The sequence below is a fragment of the Oxyura jamaicensis genome, chromosome 2, assembly GCF_011077185.1.
Source record: "Oxyura jamaicensis isolate SHBP4307 breed ruddy duck chromosome 2, BPBGC_Ojam_1.0, whole genome shotgun sequence".
Lineage (NCBI taxonomy): Eukaryota > Metazoa > Chordata > Aves > Anseriformes > Anatidae > Oxyura > Oxyura jamaicensis.
Genome location: NC_048894.1, coordinates 28,661,731 through 28,678,262, shown reverse-complemented (window position 1 = coordinate 28,678,262; position 16,532 = coordinate 28,661,731). Strand labels below are relative to the sequence as shown.

The 16,532-nt window shown below is 34.0% G+C and overlaps 1 protein-coding gene across 6 annotated transcripts in view; it reads left to right on the top strand.

The window, feature by feature from the left end:
• THSD7A (thrombospondin type 1 domain containing 7A) overlaps positions 1–16,022 on the top strand; it is a 271,309-nt gene extending 255,287 nt beyond the window's left edge. For 2 of the 6 annotated variants that reach the window (XM_035319518.1, XM_035319517.1), the window contains 6 exons: positions 1,376–1,549; positions 2,578–2,673; positions 6,445–6,527; positions 6,860–7,070; positions 10,485–10,572; positions 12,158–16,022. In XM_035319518.1, the coding sequence (XP_035175409.1) occupies positions 1,376–1,549; positions 2,578–2,673; positions 6,445–6,527; positions 6,860–7,070; positions 10,485–10,572; positions 12,158–12,242 (737 nt within the window). In that variant the 3' untranslated portion in view covers positions 12,243–16,022. The other 4 variants (XM_035319519.1, XM_035319521.1, XM_035319522.1 and 1 more) reach the window with 4 other exon arrangements.
• The last annotated feature ends 510 nt before the right edge of the window (positions 16,023–16,532 follow it).

Below are 16,532 nucleotides of genomic sequence, written 5' to 3'. Positions count from 1 at the left end.
AATGTGTTTCACAGGTGTCTATGGAAATTAAGTTACAGAGTCTTATTTTTTTGTTTAAAGGGGCTGTTCCAAATGAAAGTAATATTTTGATCTCTGAGAAAATCTGAGTGTTTCTAGCACTTAAACTCTTCAGACCTGATATGCACTATCACTGCATGTCAACTGAATCCAAAGGTGCTGTTGTAGATCACCCTACTACTGAGAAGGTTTAAGAACCTATAGCACTATTTAATTTCTAGTAAAGCTCTTCCAGTTCATTTCAAATGCTTACTTGTAGAATTTTAAGTATATTTCTCTTGTTCAGCAGAGTCATTAGTGATGTGTCGTTGGAAGTAGTGATTAACTCCTTCAGTTTTAATGTAGCTAACATTCTGTCCCAGTACTACATTCTTGTCCTTTTGCAACTCTCTTCTTTCTCAGAGCATTTTTCCAATTAATTTCAGTTTCATTTTCAAATAGAAAGTAATAAAAAATGGAGAAGCTTCATACACTACATAGAATCTTTCATCTTTCAGCATTCCAACTGCATGATTTTCACATATTTCTATCTTTTAAATAAAAATTGGAAAAATAAAAACCATGTTGTTATGCTTTGTTGTTAGTCAAATATATTTACAAAAAAAAAAACAAAAAAAAAAACATGTTGCTTACTGCTTGATTTTAAATTTTGCTGAGCAGTAACTGGTTCTTCAACAATCTCACATTTAGCCAGTAAGGATAACTGCCCTGTGGGGATGTGCTAATGATATGTTCCAACTAATGTTTCCAAAAATCACTACTTGCTTTCCTATTATGTATACATCAGTTCTTCAATTATTCATTTCTTCACATTCTTTCCTAATGTTAGCAAATAAAATACCTTCATTAATCAGGCATCTGGTCAACACAGTACTGATTGTATCTGTCATCAGTGTAATGCAAGGTAGCATGAATTTTTAATAGCTCTTTCACTGAAATAATGAGAACTAAGAGGTTTATTTATGAGTCTCTGTACAGTCTAGTTCCATTTTATACTGCAGTTTTAACAAAATGGTCTCTTTATGTTCTTCCTAAGATCTTCTTTAAATGTTCTTTAGCCAAACTCACTAATTTATTTCACCAGTAGAATTTTATTTTTCAGTTTTATGCTATAACATTCTGCATCTCTCTTATCCTAACGTGGAATAGGCAGAATAGACATTTTAATTGCTTTCCCTTTTCCTTTTTGTATAAGTCATTTTTAAAAATAGGAATGAAAAACAACTAAAGTGGGAAAATTAAGAAAAGGATTTGAGGATTTTTTTAATATATATTTTTTTTCTAAGACATACTTATTGCCAAAAACTCTTCACATATTGGTGACCTTCCACCTTCTTATAAAATTACTGCTTGACAGGGGACTGTTATTTGAGAGAATGGTCAGAATGGAGCCTTTGTCAGCTAACCTGTGTTAATGGTGAGGATCTCGGCTTTGGAGGGATACAAGTCCGATCTCGAGCAGTGATCATTCAGGATTTAGAGAATCAACATCTCTGTCCAGAACAGGCATTGGAAACAAGGCCATGCAATGGTAAGCACCAAAATATACAGAAGACCATCACCCTTCCTGTAAGGAAAAAAAAAAAAAAATACAGAGCAACAGCAAGTTTGTTTTCTGTCTGCTGAGGTTATCAAAATTAGGAAAATATGGGTTTTGACAGACAGAGTCTGTCCAAACAGAAAAACTTATGTTAACTATCTGTTAACTGTAACTATCTGTTAACTGTTTTTTTCCAAACAGAAAAACTTATGTTAACTATCAGATGTTTCCACTTTAACCACAGGTTTTTTTGAGAATTTTTTATCCTTTTTTAATAACGAAATACCTTTGTATGATTTGGGGAAAAAATTATAATTGCCTTATCTTCTTGATTATTTCCTAATAATAAAGGGTCTTTTAAGTCTTAATGCATAACCAAATTTAGAATTCTGTTTACCCTTTGAGTTTTTGTTAATCACATGACAATGACTTTAGAAAGTATCCACCATACTGCTGGTTCTGGACAAAATATCTAAGAAAAATCATTTCCTGTTCATTCAGATGCTAGACAGATAGAGCAAAAAGGAATTTTATAAGCAAGCTCAGGTACAGAAAAATTTAAGACTTCTTGTTTTATCCCAGATGATATGAGATGTGTACAGCAGAGCAGAGATGTGAAGCCAGATACAGCCCAGCCTACTTTACCATTCACTGGAGCAGGGAGTGAAGCTCAGCTTTACCAGGAAAGAAACCTGACTCCTAAATGGCTTTTGCACAACAGATGGGCCACAACCATTAAAATGTCTGGAAATGTCTGTTTTGCCCATTAACTGAATTGGGTTTACTCCACATACGGTGTAATGAATATTATAGTTAGTGTCCATAAGATGTCTGGTCTATCAGGTTATATATCCAGTATGTGCAGACCTCCATGTGTACATGTTCTAAGTTTCTGGGTGAGGGAAGGTCCCTGCAAAAAGCATTAAATTTAACACATTTGGTCTACGGATGAGTGTGGCCAGTGGTAGCCTAAAAACCTTATCACCAAATTTCTTGAAAAGTAGATGTTCTCTTTGTAGATGGCCAGTGCTATGAATACAAATGGATGGCTAGTCCATGGAAAGGATCTTCTCGAACTGTGTGGTGCCAAAGATCGGATGGATTAAACGTCACAGGTAATTACTCATTTTATATATACACAAAACCCTGTAAAACAAGTGGATAACACTTTTGTTTCCAATGAATGGAAGAAGAATCTGCTAAAAACACTCATTCTTGATATATGAATCAATGTGCTGTTGCTGAATCATTATATTTTTGCATACTAAAGATGTCAGTTCTCTTCCAGAATTATACAGCATGTAACGGTAAAAGTAAATACAAATGTTATCTTCTATATTGGACCTGAAATATTTTATATTGTATATTTTTACAAGTCATTTATATGCATCTAAATTTAGGGTTTCACATTTCAAGACCTACAACAAGCAGAACTTTTACACAATGCATATACAAATGCAGAGAGAGACAGAAAGCTTGATAATATCAGGTATATATCATATACCTCCTTATAAATACAAAACAAAAGATTTTAATAAATGTGCTGATATAAATTTATTGCTTTACATTAATGACATAAATGTTTAGCAGGATAGTTCCATAGACAGCTGTTAGGTGTAGTTACTTCTGATACAAGCCAAAGTACAGAACACCATGAATAAAGAATGACTGAGGTCTCTGAAATCAATAAAATCTTCATACACGTTATTTATATTAATTTATTTTTCAGAATTAGGGTTTTATTTAATGAGAGTTATGGATTTGTTTTTTAAATAGCTTTGATATCAACCAAGATGATATTAAGTACATCCTCAATTCCAGCTATTGTCAGGTCAGTCAGAGAGGGTAAGCTGGATGGACTGCCAATACCATACTTCTTAATGATGTAATTCACTGCAAAAAATCTGTTTTGTCACTAGAAATAAAGTATTTGTGTTATTTTTACAATGTGTTGAAATAATACTTGATTGCCAAAAGTCTCTTTTGTAAGTGTCACCTTGTGCTGTAAAAATATGAAAATGCATCATCTTTGCACTGAATACAACAGGGCATTATTTATGTACCTTAATTGCTTCCTGCTTAGCTATGATGCTTATATGGTAAGTTAAATTTTAAGTCAGAATTTTTATGGAGATTAATATGTAATATTATCTATTAAATGTCCTATAGAACTTCAGAATAAATAGCATCTTGGAGACTATGGCTCTGAGATGTTAAAAAGCAGAATATATTTATAAATCACAGTCAGTCACATATAAATAATAGTTTGTTCTCGTGTGACTGAATACAGCCACGTGATAAATTCCAGGAAAGAGAATTGTATGTATTTGTGTTACTGGCAGATTTTTCATGATTCTCTCCTATATAAGCATAAATAAATGGGTAAGTGGAACAGATTTTTCTGTACTGTAAGTTCCATGAGTTTAGCAGTATTTAATATAGCCTCATCATTATTTTCTGATTTAAACAGTTTTTTATTCTTCAAAAATTTTTTAATAAAAATGATAACCTGGCATTTATAAAACACAGGCATATGAAAAATAAGAAATAATAATAATAACAATAATAATAATAATACATTACCCTTGGTTACCAAAGGAATTAGACTAACAAGGATATGGAAATTGCCTGTTTACTAAGGAAAAGTAGTAGATTTAGTTTATTTAGAATATCAGAGAAATATTGATGAGCCATCCTGTGCATTTATAGTGGTCAGTTTGAAAGAGATAAAATTACAGAGCATATAACAAACTATCAGAAAGACAGATTGTAACAGATTAAAGCTGAGAAGAGAATGGCTGGTTGCAGGGGTAAATTAACCTGCTCAGTCCAAAGTATTACCTTATTAATTTAATTAAATGGCCCAAGGCATAGTTATGAAATATTTGAGAATATGTTCATCCCAAAGGAGGACTGTAATATTACCTGAAAAAGGTGGGAAGACTGTAAGACTGAGTAATAAAATAAGCTAAACATTATTAAGAAAAAGTAGTAGTTCATATTCTTGCTTCCTGCAGTTGGCTGGACCTTAGCAGAATACTATGCATATCTTGATCATCCATTTTCAGAAAAAGTGTTCAGAGAGGAACAGATAAAAGATGGGAAGATCCTCTACTTTGAAACATACTTCATAGCTTATTGTGTTAACAATAGGAAAAAACCTGCCATAACTACATAGATGGGAAAAAGGATCTGAGAACCTTTCTAAAACCTCACAGGACCTCCTAGGCAGACTAATTTAGGTTCTATATTGTATTCCTCTTTACATTTTTTATATGGTTTTAAAGCTATGATAAAGCTTTCTGATTTGAAATGAAGTGGAAAATTCCAGAAAAAGTGATCATCTGTTCCCATACAATGCAAACTATATTTCTGTTATATTCCTGATTGTTTTCAAACAAATCATTTAGGTATGATGTTCTGTTAGAACTTCTCTGAATTAAGTATATAATTGTGAAGCAGGTTGTAAATACACTTTTTTTTTTTTTTTTAATGCTTTGTATAAACTCCAGCATTTAAGAGATCAAACTAACAGGTACACATACATCATACATGATTGATTTAGACAGAAGTTACTTATTTTGATCTAGAATCAACACATTACTTAGATGATTGTTTGTTTGCTGCCTTATTGCTGTACATCTGGCTTTAAGATAGCGTATTTTACTTTAGACATTATTATTATGCTGGTATTTTAATGCCTTTATTTATTTATTTTCTTGTATAATATTACTGTGCTGAATAGTTCTTTTTTACTTGAAGGTGTTGTTTCCCATGGGCGATGAAGCAACTCTTTCCTTCTTCAGCTTGCTTGGATGACTGATATTTTATTACATAGATGCTCACAGGCATGTGATTTGTATGCTAGGATGTACAATTTTCCTTTCTGGGTGTGGGAAAAACTTATGTCAACCAGCAGTTTACTCTGTTCTTCATCAGCCATCCTGTTAACACTTGGGTGTAACCACATCTAACTGCATCTGCTATGGTTGTGACCTACCTCAGCTATCAGGATTTCATTATCATATCACACCAGTATAAAATGGCAATTAATTTGGGAGATGCAGAATAAATTGTCCCATTGCAGCATAAATGTTAAAGTATGTAATACGTACTCCCCTTCTGAAAGACAGAAGGAAACCCAGGTACATTCAAACTGATTCTAAACATATTTTTAAGTCATTCTGGCTGAAATGATAGTGAAAGCCTGATCGTGTGGGTTGATCCATAACAATAACTGCACTGTACATAAAGATGTAGCTATGAGATTTAGAACAGTATAAAAAGGAGGGAAGTCTGCAAACAGCTATATCAATACCATAGTATTCCGTGTGTGTTCTTTCCTTCTGAAAAGGCTCTCTTAGACTAGCATGGCTTCATAAGAGGCAAAGCTATAGCATGTGTAAAAGTGACTAATGAGGAGCATCAGAAAACAAGTATCCATTTATAAACTGGATGAGTAGGTTGTTTTCACTCTGAGAGGCAAAGATATAAATAAAAAATATTCTTTCATTGTGGCACAGTTTTAATATGATAGTTTTAAGGAGGGACCTAGGAAATAACAATATTTCCCCAAGCACAAAACATTTAAACTTTTTTGAACAACAGCAAATGAACAAAGGGAAAAAAAACAAAACAACAAAAAAAAACGGTTCAGTTTCCAAATATTCCAAATATTAGTTCTCTAAAATGCACATGAATGGAAATAAATATACTGTATCCTTACTCTACCAATAAAATATTTCACCTAGGATTAAGAGTAGGACTCTTAAATTCAAATTAGTAATAAAATGGTAATCCATGACATACTGTAGCAAATAATGACATCAGTAATTTCATCAGTGGAGAGGTGTTACCATGTCAAAATATGGTTTTCTATCCTACAGGGGGCTGTTTAGTGATGCGCCAACCAGATGCTGACAGGTCATGTAACCCACCGTGCAGTCAACCCCACGCTTACTGCAGTGAGGTATGTGCTACTGCATTGGAGCATTAAACACTCCCATGAGGGCTTCCCACACCCTGCATTTTAAAGATTGTGCCAATAAAAAGTATTTTCAGAGATTCTGCTAATCATTATTTGTTAAAATCAACCTCAGACCAATTTCAGCCTTTCAATTAGTGTTGAAATCATCTCTGTTGATTTGGTACAAACCTGCATAAAAATATATGAAGAGGTACTGTCCAGGCTAACAGTCATCAAAACAGTCTTCTCTTCCAGTCATCCGTGTTGTTATGCCTTATAGCTCACAGGAAAGTGTGTTTTTCTGCTACACAGTGTAAAACACTTGTTCCCTACAGACTAGAACGTGCAGTTGTGAAGATGGATACACTGAAGTAATGTCCTCTGATGGCACACTTGAACAGTGCACTCTCATCCCGGTGGTGGTGATCCCCACCATGGAGGACAAAAAGGGAGATGTGAAAACCAGTCGAGCTGTGAACCCTACCCAGCCCTCCAGTAACCAGTCAGGACGAGGAAGGACCTGGTTTCTACAGCCTTTTGGGCCAGGTGAAGTCATGCAATGAGCAGTTCATAATGCTAACTACTGCTGCAGGGCCTGGCATTTACATTTTTGTGGTGCCAAGGAAGAAAACAAAAATCCTTAAATGTTCATTTAAGAAGATGGGCATCTGCCTTGACTGAAAACAGAGGAAGAGGCATAAGTAAATCCCTATCCCTCTCTGATACACCATCAATATATTTAATGACGTCTTGTATTACAGAATATTTCTTTTAATCCCTACTACTTAAAATTCACAGAATCTATTTGAAATTAGAAGGGTGTTGATTTCAAAGGTGCAAGCCAGGTTATTAGATCATTATAATAATTTCAAAGGTGCAAGCCAGGTTATTAGATCATTATAATAATGCTGTTGAAAAAGGAGTGAGGTGGCACTGAAATCTATAGAGGATAAGGGCTGCTTGAAGTTTGCAGTCGTGGCACAAATTGCAGGGAAACAATCAGTATAGACATGGTAATGCTTTTCTTCTATATCATATCTAAACTAATTCATGTTAGATGAAAGCTGGCCATAATATTTATGATATGTTTGATATTTAGCATAGACATGCTCTAAATCACTATAGGCAACATTTGCTCATATGATTGACCATGTTCTTTAGAGCTGAGCAAGCACTTGAGTGGTAAGAGATATATTGACAGTTATCCCATTAAAAATACTTGATAAAGTCTATCATGTAATCAAATTTCAGTAAATATTTTCTGATATTAACATTGATATAAATAAAACCTGCAGTCACAAAATACTTTCACAGAAAGAGATATTATTCTTGTCCAAAATGTTAATTATATAAATTACACAGAGCTAAATATTCTTCCACACTTGTGTCTTAGTATTTGTTTCTTACTAAAACTTTTATGAATGTTTTAAATCTGAAGATTGAAAACAGCATCTTTACATGCATAATCCCTAAAATGCTGCAGCAATGGGCAGCAATACTTACAATAAGCAGATTAAATCATGTTTGGGTTAGAAATACTTCAGTTAGGTCCCATTAGTCCTAGTAGTATTGACTGTTTTTTGTACTGTGATACTATATTTGATACCTGTGATAAAATGATCTTTACTCCAATTAGGTAATACTTTAATCCACAATAAAAAAGAAAACTGAACTTTTCTGGTCCTCCTTTAGAAAAGTAACAACTTACCAAATATGTTATTTTTTTATTCACTCTAGCTAACTCCACCTAAAAATGCCATAGGGTGGACTGTAGCAGTAAGAGTGCTGACAATAACCAAATGTCAAATAGCCGCCTTCAACTGCATAGAATGAGGATGCTCATGTCATCTCACATATGTTTTTTGGAATGGTTGACAGATGTCATGAAACCTCACCAATTTTCCAGTAATTCCTGGCTTAAGTTAGGAAGGAGGCAGAGCTCAGCTCAGATATAAACAACTAAATAGAACTAATACCTCCAGGGAAGGTATGAGCAAATATGTAAGACAGAAAACATTTGGCACTTCAGATAAGATTTACACTTAATTGTTTTCATTCCAGGATTAGGTAACTATGAAAAGGTTTTGGTTTACTGTGATTATTCCTCTTCTTGCAGTTACTAAGTCTAGGTTTAGAATAGTCTTAAACAGTCTTTCACACTCTTCAACAAATTATATTGCAGTTCCAGAAAGGAAGGTATTTAGACTATCCTTGGGGGTGTCTGTGCTGATATATTACCCAAAGCAGATGAGTTTGAGACACCCATTCCCTCATATACTTAGAAATAATCCATCCCAGGGGAATTGAGAGTGCCTGGGTTCGATGCATGTGCTTGCATAATATGAATGACCTCATTAACAGAGGTCCCTGTTTTGACAAAATTAAATAAATCTATACACCAGATAATGCCAGTCTTCTTTCAAGGAGATTATACTATTTTAAAACAAACCCAGAACAACCCCAAACCCATTACATATACCAATGGAAATAAACCAAGGAGAGAAGAAAATTACCTGTTTAGAAGTATTAAAGTCTAAATTCCTCTTATTCCTACTATCATATCATTGGATATATCAGGTCAAATCTATTGTTCAATCAATCTTTAATGGATCAGTTATTTTCATTGTATGACTTATCATCAGTTATGATGTTATTAGGTTGATTAGTATAATGAAGCTAAAATGTTTTTATATTAGTCTTGACCAAGTTGTTCATGACTGTTAGAATTTACATTGTTAGAGAACAGAAAGCCTGAAATTAACTGCACAGCAATAGAGGTGAATACTGAATGAATACCGATGAATACTGTGAATCTGAACAAAGCCAGTCTGCATGACTTTTGTTCTTATTAAGTTGCAGAAACATCAGCTGCATTGGTTATGCCTTTTTTGGTTCTACAGAGGTATCAGGAAGCAATAAGTATTTGGTCAGAAAAAAATGAGCTGTGTTTGCTTACTGAGATATTGCAAATATACACATGGCTTCATGTAATAATGATGTTGCCCCTTGCAATTGAAATACTTCAGCTTTTAATTGAATTTTCAAGGCAGTGCAACAAGGCTAGCAAGTCCCATGTAAAAGAATGTTTTCAAAAAGCAGTTTAGCAGTGTGTAAAATTAGTCATACAAAAGTAGGGAGTCAAACAGCATGCTGTAATTTTGGATTGCTCATTTGGGGTTCAGAAAGGAAAAAAAAAAAAAAAAAAAAAAAAAAGACAAAGTCACACCATTCTTAGATTTCCAAGGATAAGGATCCAGAATCAAGGCAAACAGGAGAGTGGGATATGTACCTCAGCCTGCAGGGATATCAAGTCCAAAATACAAACTGCACAGGCTGCACATAAATACATTCCTTGTTAGAAACAGACTGTTGCTCTATTCCTGAGCATGAGTTGTCCTTTTTGGTAGTGTTTGGCTTGTTCTATGAGGGGAAGTTGTATAATAACAACAAAACTTGCATTCAGTATAGGAAGAAATTGAAAAATGATTACTTTCTGCTGTAGTGAAAATTGTGTATGTGCAGTTAAGGTTTTGATGAGGTAAAACATATAAAATGGAAAATTAAATAGCTACAAAAATGAACGTAGCAGACAAATTGTATTTCCAGAGGTAGAATGGAAAGTGTGGTTAAAGCATTGATGATCCCTAGGCTGACATGCTGCCTTGCCATCCTGCTGAAGGAATTGCCAGTGGGCCCAGGGACTGGGTTCCTTGGGGCTCTCACTTGCTGCCATGCTGCCTCTGCCCCACATTTCAGCTCCATTTGGGTTTTCCAGACTTCAGCTGAAAAGCAGAACAGAAATGCACAGAGAAGTTATTGCTCAGTTGTTAAATAGTATTAAGCTATAATTGCTTGTGAAGACATTTATTTTGGATTATAAAAGTATTTCTATACCATATCAGAACTAATAATTCAACAAGACTAACTCAAACACTACTGACTAACATTCATTCCTTTTAGATGGGAGGCTGAAGACCTGGGTTTATGGTGTAGCTGCTGGTGCATTTGTTTTACTCATCTTTATTGTTTCTATGATCTATCTAGCCTGGTGAGTTCTTTAATTATTTACGGACAAGCAGTCCCACACAGACTGTAACGCAAGCATTTATATATGGAGCTGTAGAAACTGTAGGGACTTCTGTGAACTGCGATGTTTAAATTTCCATATTCTTTTCTCCAAGCTGAGGTTCATGGGCTCTGGTTGTAGCCCAGATGATGGATAAACTGACAGAGTGTCTTGAGGTCAGGAGAACTTCACGCAGATATGTCATATGTTAGTGTATAGCTTATTTTTGCTTAGTATATCTCTGTTAAGAATGACTGTACTTTGTCCATGATAATTTCATTGTAGCTGTATCACAAAGTGCAGAGAGAAATAGCAAAAAGGAAATTTAATAACCAGGCAAGTCTGATTTGATATTTGACAGGATATAGAGATATACAACCAAAATAAGGCTGGAAATTTTCTCATGTGTTTTTCATACATGAAATCAAATTTTTGAAAGTCACTGTTGAAAACCGTATTGGCTGAGCAAGTGAAGATTTTATTTTGCAAAAGCAAATAATTTTTGAGAATGCTCTCACTGAAGTTTTTTGATCCTGTTTGGAATTTCTGATTCAAATGATTGTGAAGGTAGAAGGTGAGGGAAGTGTGGTCTTAGATGTCAGGCTCTTAGCTGTACTGCATAGGCAGCATATGGGGGACTTCTGGATTTTTTTTTATTTTTTTCAGTAAACGTTCCCCCAAATCTCTCTTACCTGTAAGTAAGGAAGAAAATATTTTATTTTCTGAGGGCAAGAAAATCCATTAGCCTGCAGCTCTGCTGCAAATTTGTCAGAATGAGGCCACTGCAACCCCCTGTTTTGGGAACAAAGATTTCAATTTGAGTAGTCTGATTGATATAGCTGAGATAAGCTTTTTGGAAAACAATGCAGATGCAGAGGCCTGATTTAAAGAAATGCTTATAGTATCATCTAAGGCAAGAACTAAAGCTCACATAATCTAACTAAAGATAAAATGCATAATTACACATTTTTGTTTGGCTTGGTGACTTTTTAAAACTATGGCAAATGTATTGGAAATATTTCTGAGTAAAAATCAAACTCAAGGCTAGACAGGGAAGGATTACGTCTGAAAACCATATCCCTGCTATTTGAGACTTGAGATTTTAAAATCTAGAATTACCTTAATCACTCTAGAAAGTATAAGGACATAAAACTAATTACAAGATGGAACTTTAATGTGGAAACCCTTGATATGTCAAGAGAACTTAAGATTTGAGTCACATAATTTATAAGAACCTGATTGCTGCTTTGATACATGACCAAATATTGCTCTGGGCTTTTCTGAAAACTGTCTGATCTTGCACGATTATGTGCCAAGAATTTCATCAAAGTCATGTCAGCACCCTAACAGCTTGTTTCTGGACAACTGAGCTTTGAATTAGGTGTTGCTTTGAGTTGTTAAAGAGATAATTGCTGATCCAAGTGAAGGTTTTAGGTATGTAGCTTTTACAAATGAACAACCAAATGCATTATCTTAAAATGACAGTCATCTTTCATTTAAGAATGAAATCCATCATTTCTATGTCATCAGTTTCTTGTTCTATTTACAAATTATCTTATTGTTTCAGCAAAAAGCCAAAGAAGCCCCAGAGAAGGCAGAACAACCGACTGAAACCTTTAACCTTGGCTTATGATGGAGATGCAGATATGTAAAATATAATTTCTGATGGTGACAAATGGAATCTTAATTATTGGATTGGAATCAGAAGGTATCCAAAGCCACAGGGATTTTCTATGGAGTGGATTAAGTGTTTTGATTATTTTTTTTTGTAACTGCACCACAGATAAAGACAGATGGATTTCATAATGCCTATGGGTATTCAAGGTATTATTGCTTTACTTTAGACCATCAGCACTGAGAAATCTGGCAGAATCACATTAATAGACACTGCAGTTGGAGATTTTTGTGGTCTTTCCTCAATCTTACAAGCTATAAGCACCACTTCTGTCTCCAGAATACTGTAGCTGACATTGTATTAACAGTTGAAAGCCCCTGCAACATTAACCAAGTATAATCAGTACGCATGAAGAGTTTGTACCAAGCTGTCTATGACTCTTTATATTCAAGCATAACATATATACTCAGTTGAACCATATGTATTACTCTACCAGATTATATACTTGTTAAAGAGCATAAAATTAACTTTTAACTGAGACTAACCCACAAGCAAGTTCAACAGTTTGGCAATTGATGATAACTTGTGTTAACATGCATTTCAGAGGGCAAAGACTCACTTGCAAAATTCTGTCCTGTTATCACTCCAAAGTATAAAGGCCTCATGTATACATCCAGAAAGGAGGCATTCTCAGATTCAGTATTTTCTAGCAGCTGCTGTCTGGAAAAAAAAAAAAAAAAAAAAAAAAATACCCATTGTAAATGTTACAATACGTTTCTACTTTCTCTAACTCAAACTGTTGCCTGCATCTTTTTTGCTACATGTAAGGCAATTTTTTGCACTATATTAGTGCAGCATGATATGCACTTAACTAGTATTGCCATAGAAACTGCCTCTTTTCAGAAAGGATGATGATGTATCTTGTGCAAGGAGTGTCAAGTAGACTGGTCTTAAATCCTGAAGAGAGTAGCATTCAGTTTGGACTGCGACTGGATGGAATCGGCTAAAGACGTGTACTGCATACACCATGTCTCGTCACAGCGGCCATTTGTAGTCTATATCATGGCAGTAATACAAGTGTCTAGTTTCTTGCCCCATTTACCTATACAAGTATAGATTGTCCTGCTGGTTTCTAATTGTACTTTGAAGGCTGTTTATGACTAGATTTTTTATATTTGTTAACTTTGTTAGAAAAAAAAAAAAAAAAAGAAAAGCAGTTGCCCTCTAATCTTGGGTGTCATACTTACTGTCTAAAAAAGGTATTCTGATTGTTTGTTCAACTAAAAGAAAAAGGTTTTGCTTTTTTCTTTCGCTAATGAGAGCATCTTCACTGTTGCTGACAGTGCAATACTCAGAGCCCTTTTTTGTCTTTTCTAATTAGGATAATTGGATAGACTCTTTTAATTATTCGGTTAAACTCGAGTGTATTGACAAGTAAACAGTAAGATAGTAGTTTTGCCATTTTAATAGTCATAACTTTTTTTAAAACTCCGGCAGTATAAAAGCTCACTGTTAACCTCTCCCATGCTTATGGCATTTCAGTGTTACGCTTCTGACATGAAGCTTATTGACTTGCCATTGCATCTACATGCCTGTTACAGATGTGATTCATGACCTGAGAAGGGTTATTCTCGTAAAGTGGCTTCTGTGTGTAGCCTGAAGCAAACATATAAGTGACTGTGCCACTATTAAGCAATACAATTACAAAATTTTATCAGGCAACCTGTCAAAAATAATTGTTATGTAAAGCTCAGTATTAGGTTCTCAGGTCTTTTTTATAACCTAAACCATTTCTGCCTACTCATCGCACTATTTACTCAAGAAGCACCAGTCTTTGCACACTGAATAAAACTGTAGCTTTGCAAACTTTGGCCCAGATTCACTGAAATCAATAACAATTCTCATTGACGTCATCAGTCTTTAAAATTACCTACTTTTATTCCATATAGAATAATTCTTGGAACCAATGTTAATTTTGTGCAATGTCCAAGAAAAATTATGGCCCTACTTTAACTTAGCTAACTTACATTACCAGTGTGGTGTTACTGTAAAAAGAAAATTATCTTACTGCCACTGCATAAGTACTTCCCTGAATGGGAATAATAAGCAGAGAGGAATGATAGTAACAATCTTTTGTACATGTTTATTTTCTCATTTTACACCTTGATCCACAGCTGGTGAAGTGCCATGGCCCCCCATTTCAGCAGTGGTTCATTCACATATGTGTTGCAGAACTGGGGGCTTCAGTCTTACATTTCTCAGTAAAGAAGCATAGAAAAGAAAAAAGAAAAAAAAAATCTTGATGTATTTAATTATTTCAGCATTCCTAAGTAGGAAACAAGAAAAAACTATTTGATTCCTATTTTATCAGACATGCAAAAAAAAATAAGACAAAAAAGTTGTAAACTTTTAAAGAATGGTAAAAATGTGGAAACACAAAGCTTAATCATGATTTCTGTACTTTAAAGGTCTGATTCTGTGTTGTCAAATGGTATTGGACTAATAGGGAATTGAGGGAACAGGGTTTCCTTCATTGGCAACGAGTCAGCTTTATGTATTATACAGGCTGGTCTTAGCAGAAGCTGTTGCCTAGTTTTTACCTTGAAGATTTCTATGCCCAAAATCTAAGAAGTTAATAACATGAAGCTAAAGGCATACCATCTCCTGTTTCTCCCTAAACAGTACTTTAAAATGAAGAAACTGATAGTTTATTTAAATATATTTGGCCTTTGCAATCCATGCAAGTATTTTAGTATGCATTACATTTTATATCTGGTCAGCGAATTTTGCTGATGCACATCTGCATCATACTAGTGCTGCGTTTAAAATCTAGAATGCATTTTTTTATTTTTATTTTTTACAAACAAAGTGCACAGAAATTTGAAGCTGGAATGGCTTCCCTCTTTATCAAGAAAAAAAATATATATATTAGACCATAAAGAGGGCTAAAATTGTATGTAAAGCTAAAAGTTGCAAAGGTGACTAAGCCTTTTAGCACTGACACAGAAATAAATAATAGGTGAGTTATCAGTATAGAATGAAGAACAATTTGCTTTAAAAATCAGAGTGCTTCTACAAATCCAGTGCCTAAAGCAGCCACTACTGTAGATTGTTAGTTTGTGAAAGTAACGTTTCCAGTGATCAAACAAACCATTCAGAAAATAGCAAAGTAGACATTTTCCTGTTGATGTGGTGGTTTGTATTTTCCTTTTTAAATCTGTAGTTTCTAGATTGCTGTGTCTGCTTTGAGTCCTGGAGCAGTTCCTTTTTGAAGCTTTGGTGCAACTGCACAAGCTTGTTTATATTTAGTATAAAGTATCCATTTTGAAGCTCCCTTCCTCCTGCCAAAATGTAATAAAGTTTGTTTTCCAGTATTACAATCGGAAGAGACCAATTTAAAAACTCTGTGTATAAATCTCTGTAAAATAGACCTTGAATTAAATGGAAATCTGTCCTTTTACCTTTATGTAAATTGTGCTCACCCAAAGTTAAGAGTTTATTTTGCCTAACTTAATTTACTTGAATATTTATTTTGTAGAACAAGGAGGCAGCTGTCTGAGGAATGTTTACCTTTTTTTTTGTTGTTGTTAAAGTTAATTTGTAAATTGTGTAATGCATTTTTATTTTTTAAATTATGTACATTTCTTTTTTAAAGCACAAAATGTTTACGTACAACAACTGCAAATTTGTGTATATTGTCACTAAGCTTTATTCAGTTAATACAGATGACATGAAAATGTAACAAGTCTTACATTTTCATCTGGGTTATTTTTACATAACTGATGTATTGCTGACAATAAATATAAACACAAAATCATTTCATGTCTTTTTTTTTTTTTTTTTTTTTTTAAATGGATGAAGTATACTGTTCTGGGATAGAGCAACAATAAAATTCAGGTCCTTAAAATATGACCACCTTTTAAATAGTCTTATTTTTTTGAAAGAAGTTGGTAAAGTACTTTTTTAAAAATAGTATTTGTCTTAAAAAGAAAGAAAAATACTTTCTGATATATGATCAAAGCCCATGTTCACATAAAAGTTTACAATGCCTATTTACTTGATCAATATATACATATCCAATAAGTCAATAGTATATATTTATATGCCAGTTCATGGACTTCAGTCCAATTTTGTTAATTACCTCCCCAGTAACCTTCCATGCTAACTCTTAACAGGTTTCAGCCCAACTTTGAGAGCACACAACTCTGATTTTAGAGGCATTTCAGAATTTTCAAAAGTTCTTACTATCTAGATTTTTTTTTTTTTTTCCTGGAATCTACAGTAAAATAACAGAAGCATTAGATTTGTCTTTCCACCTGCAATTTAA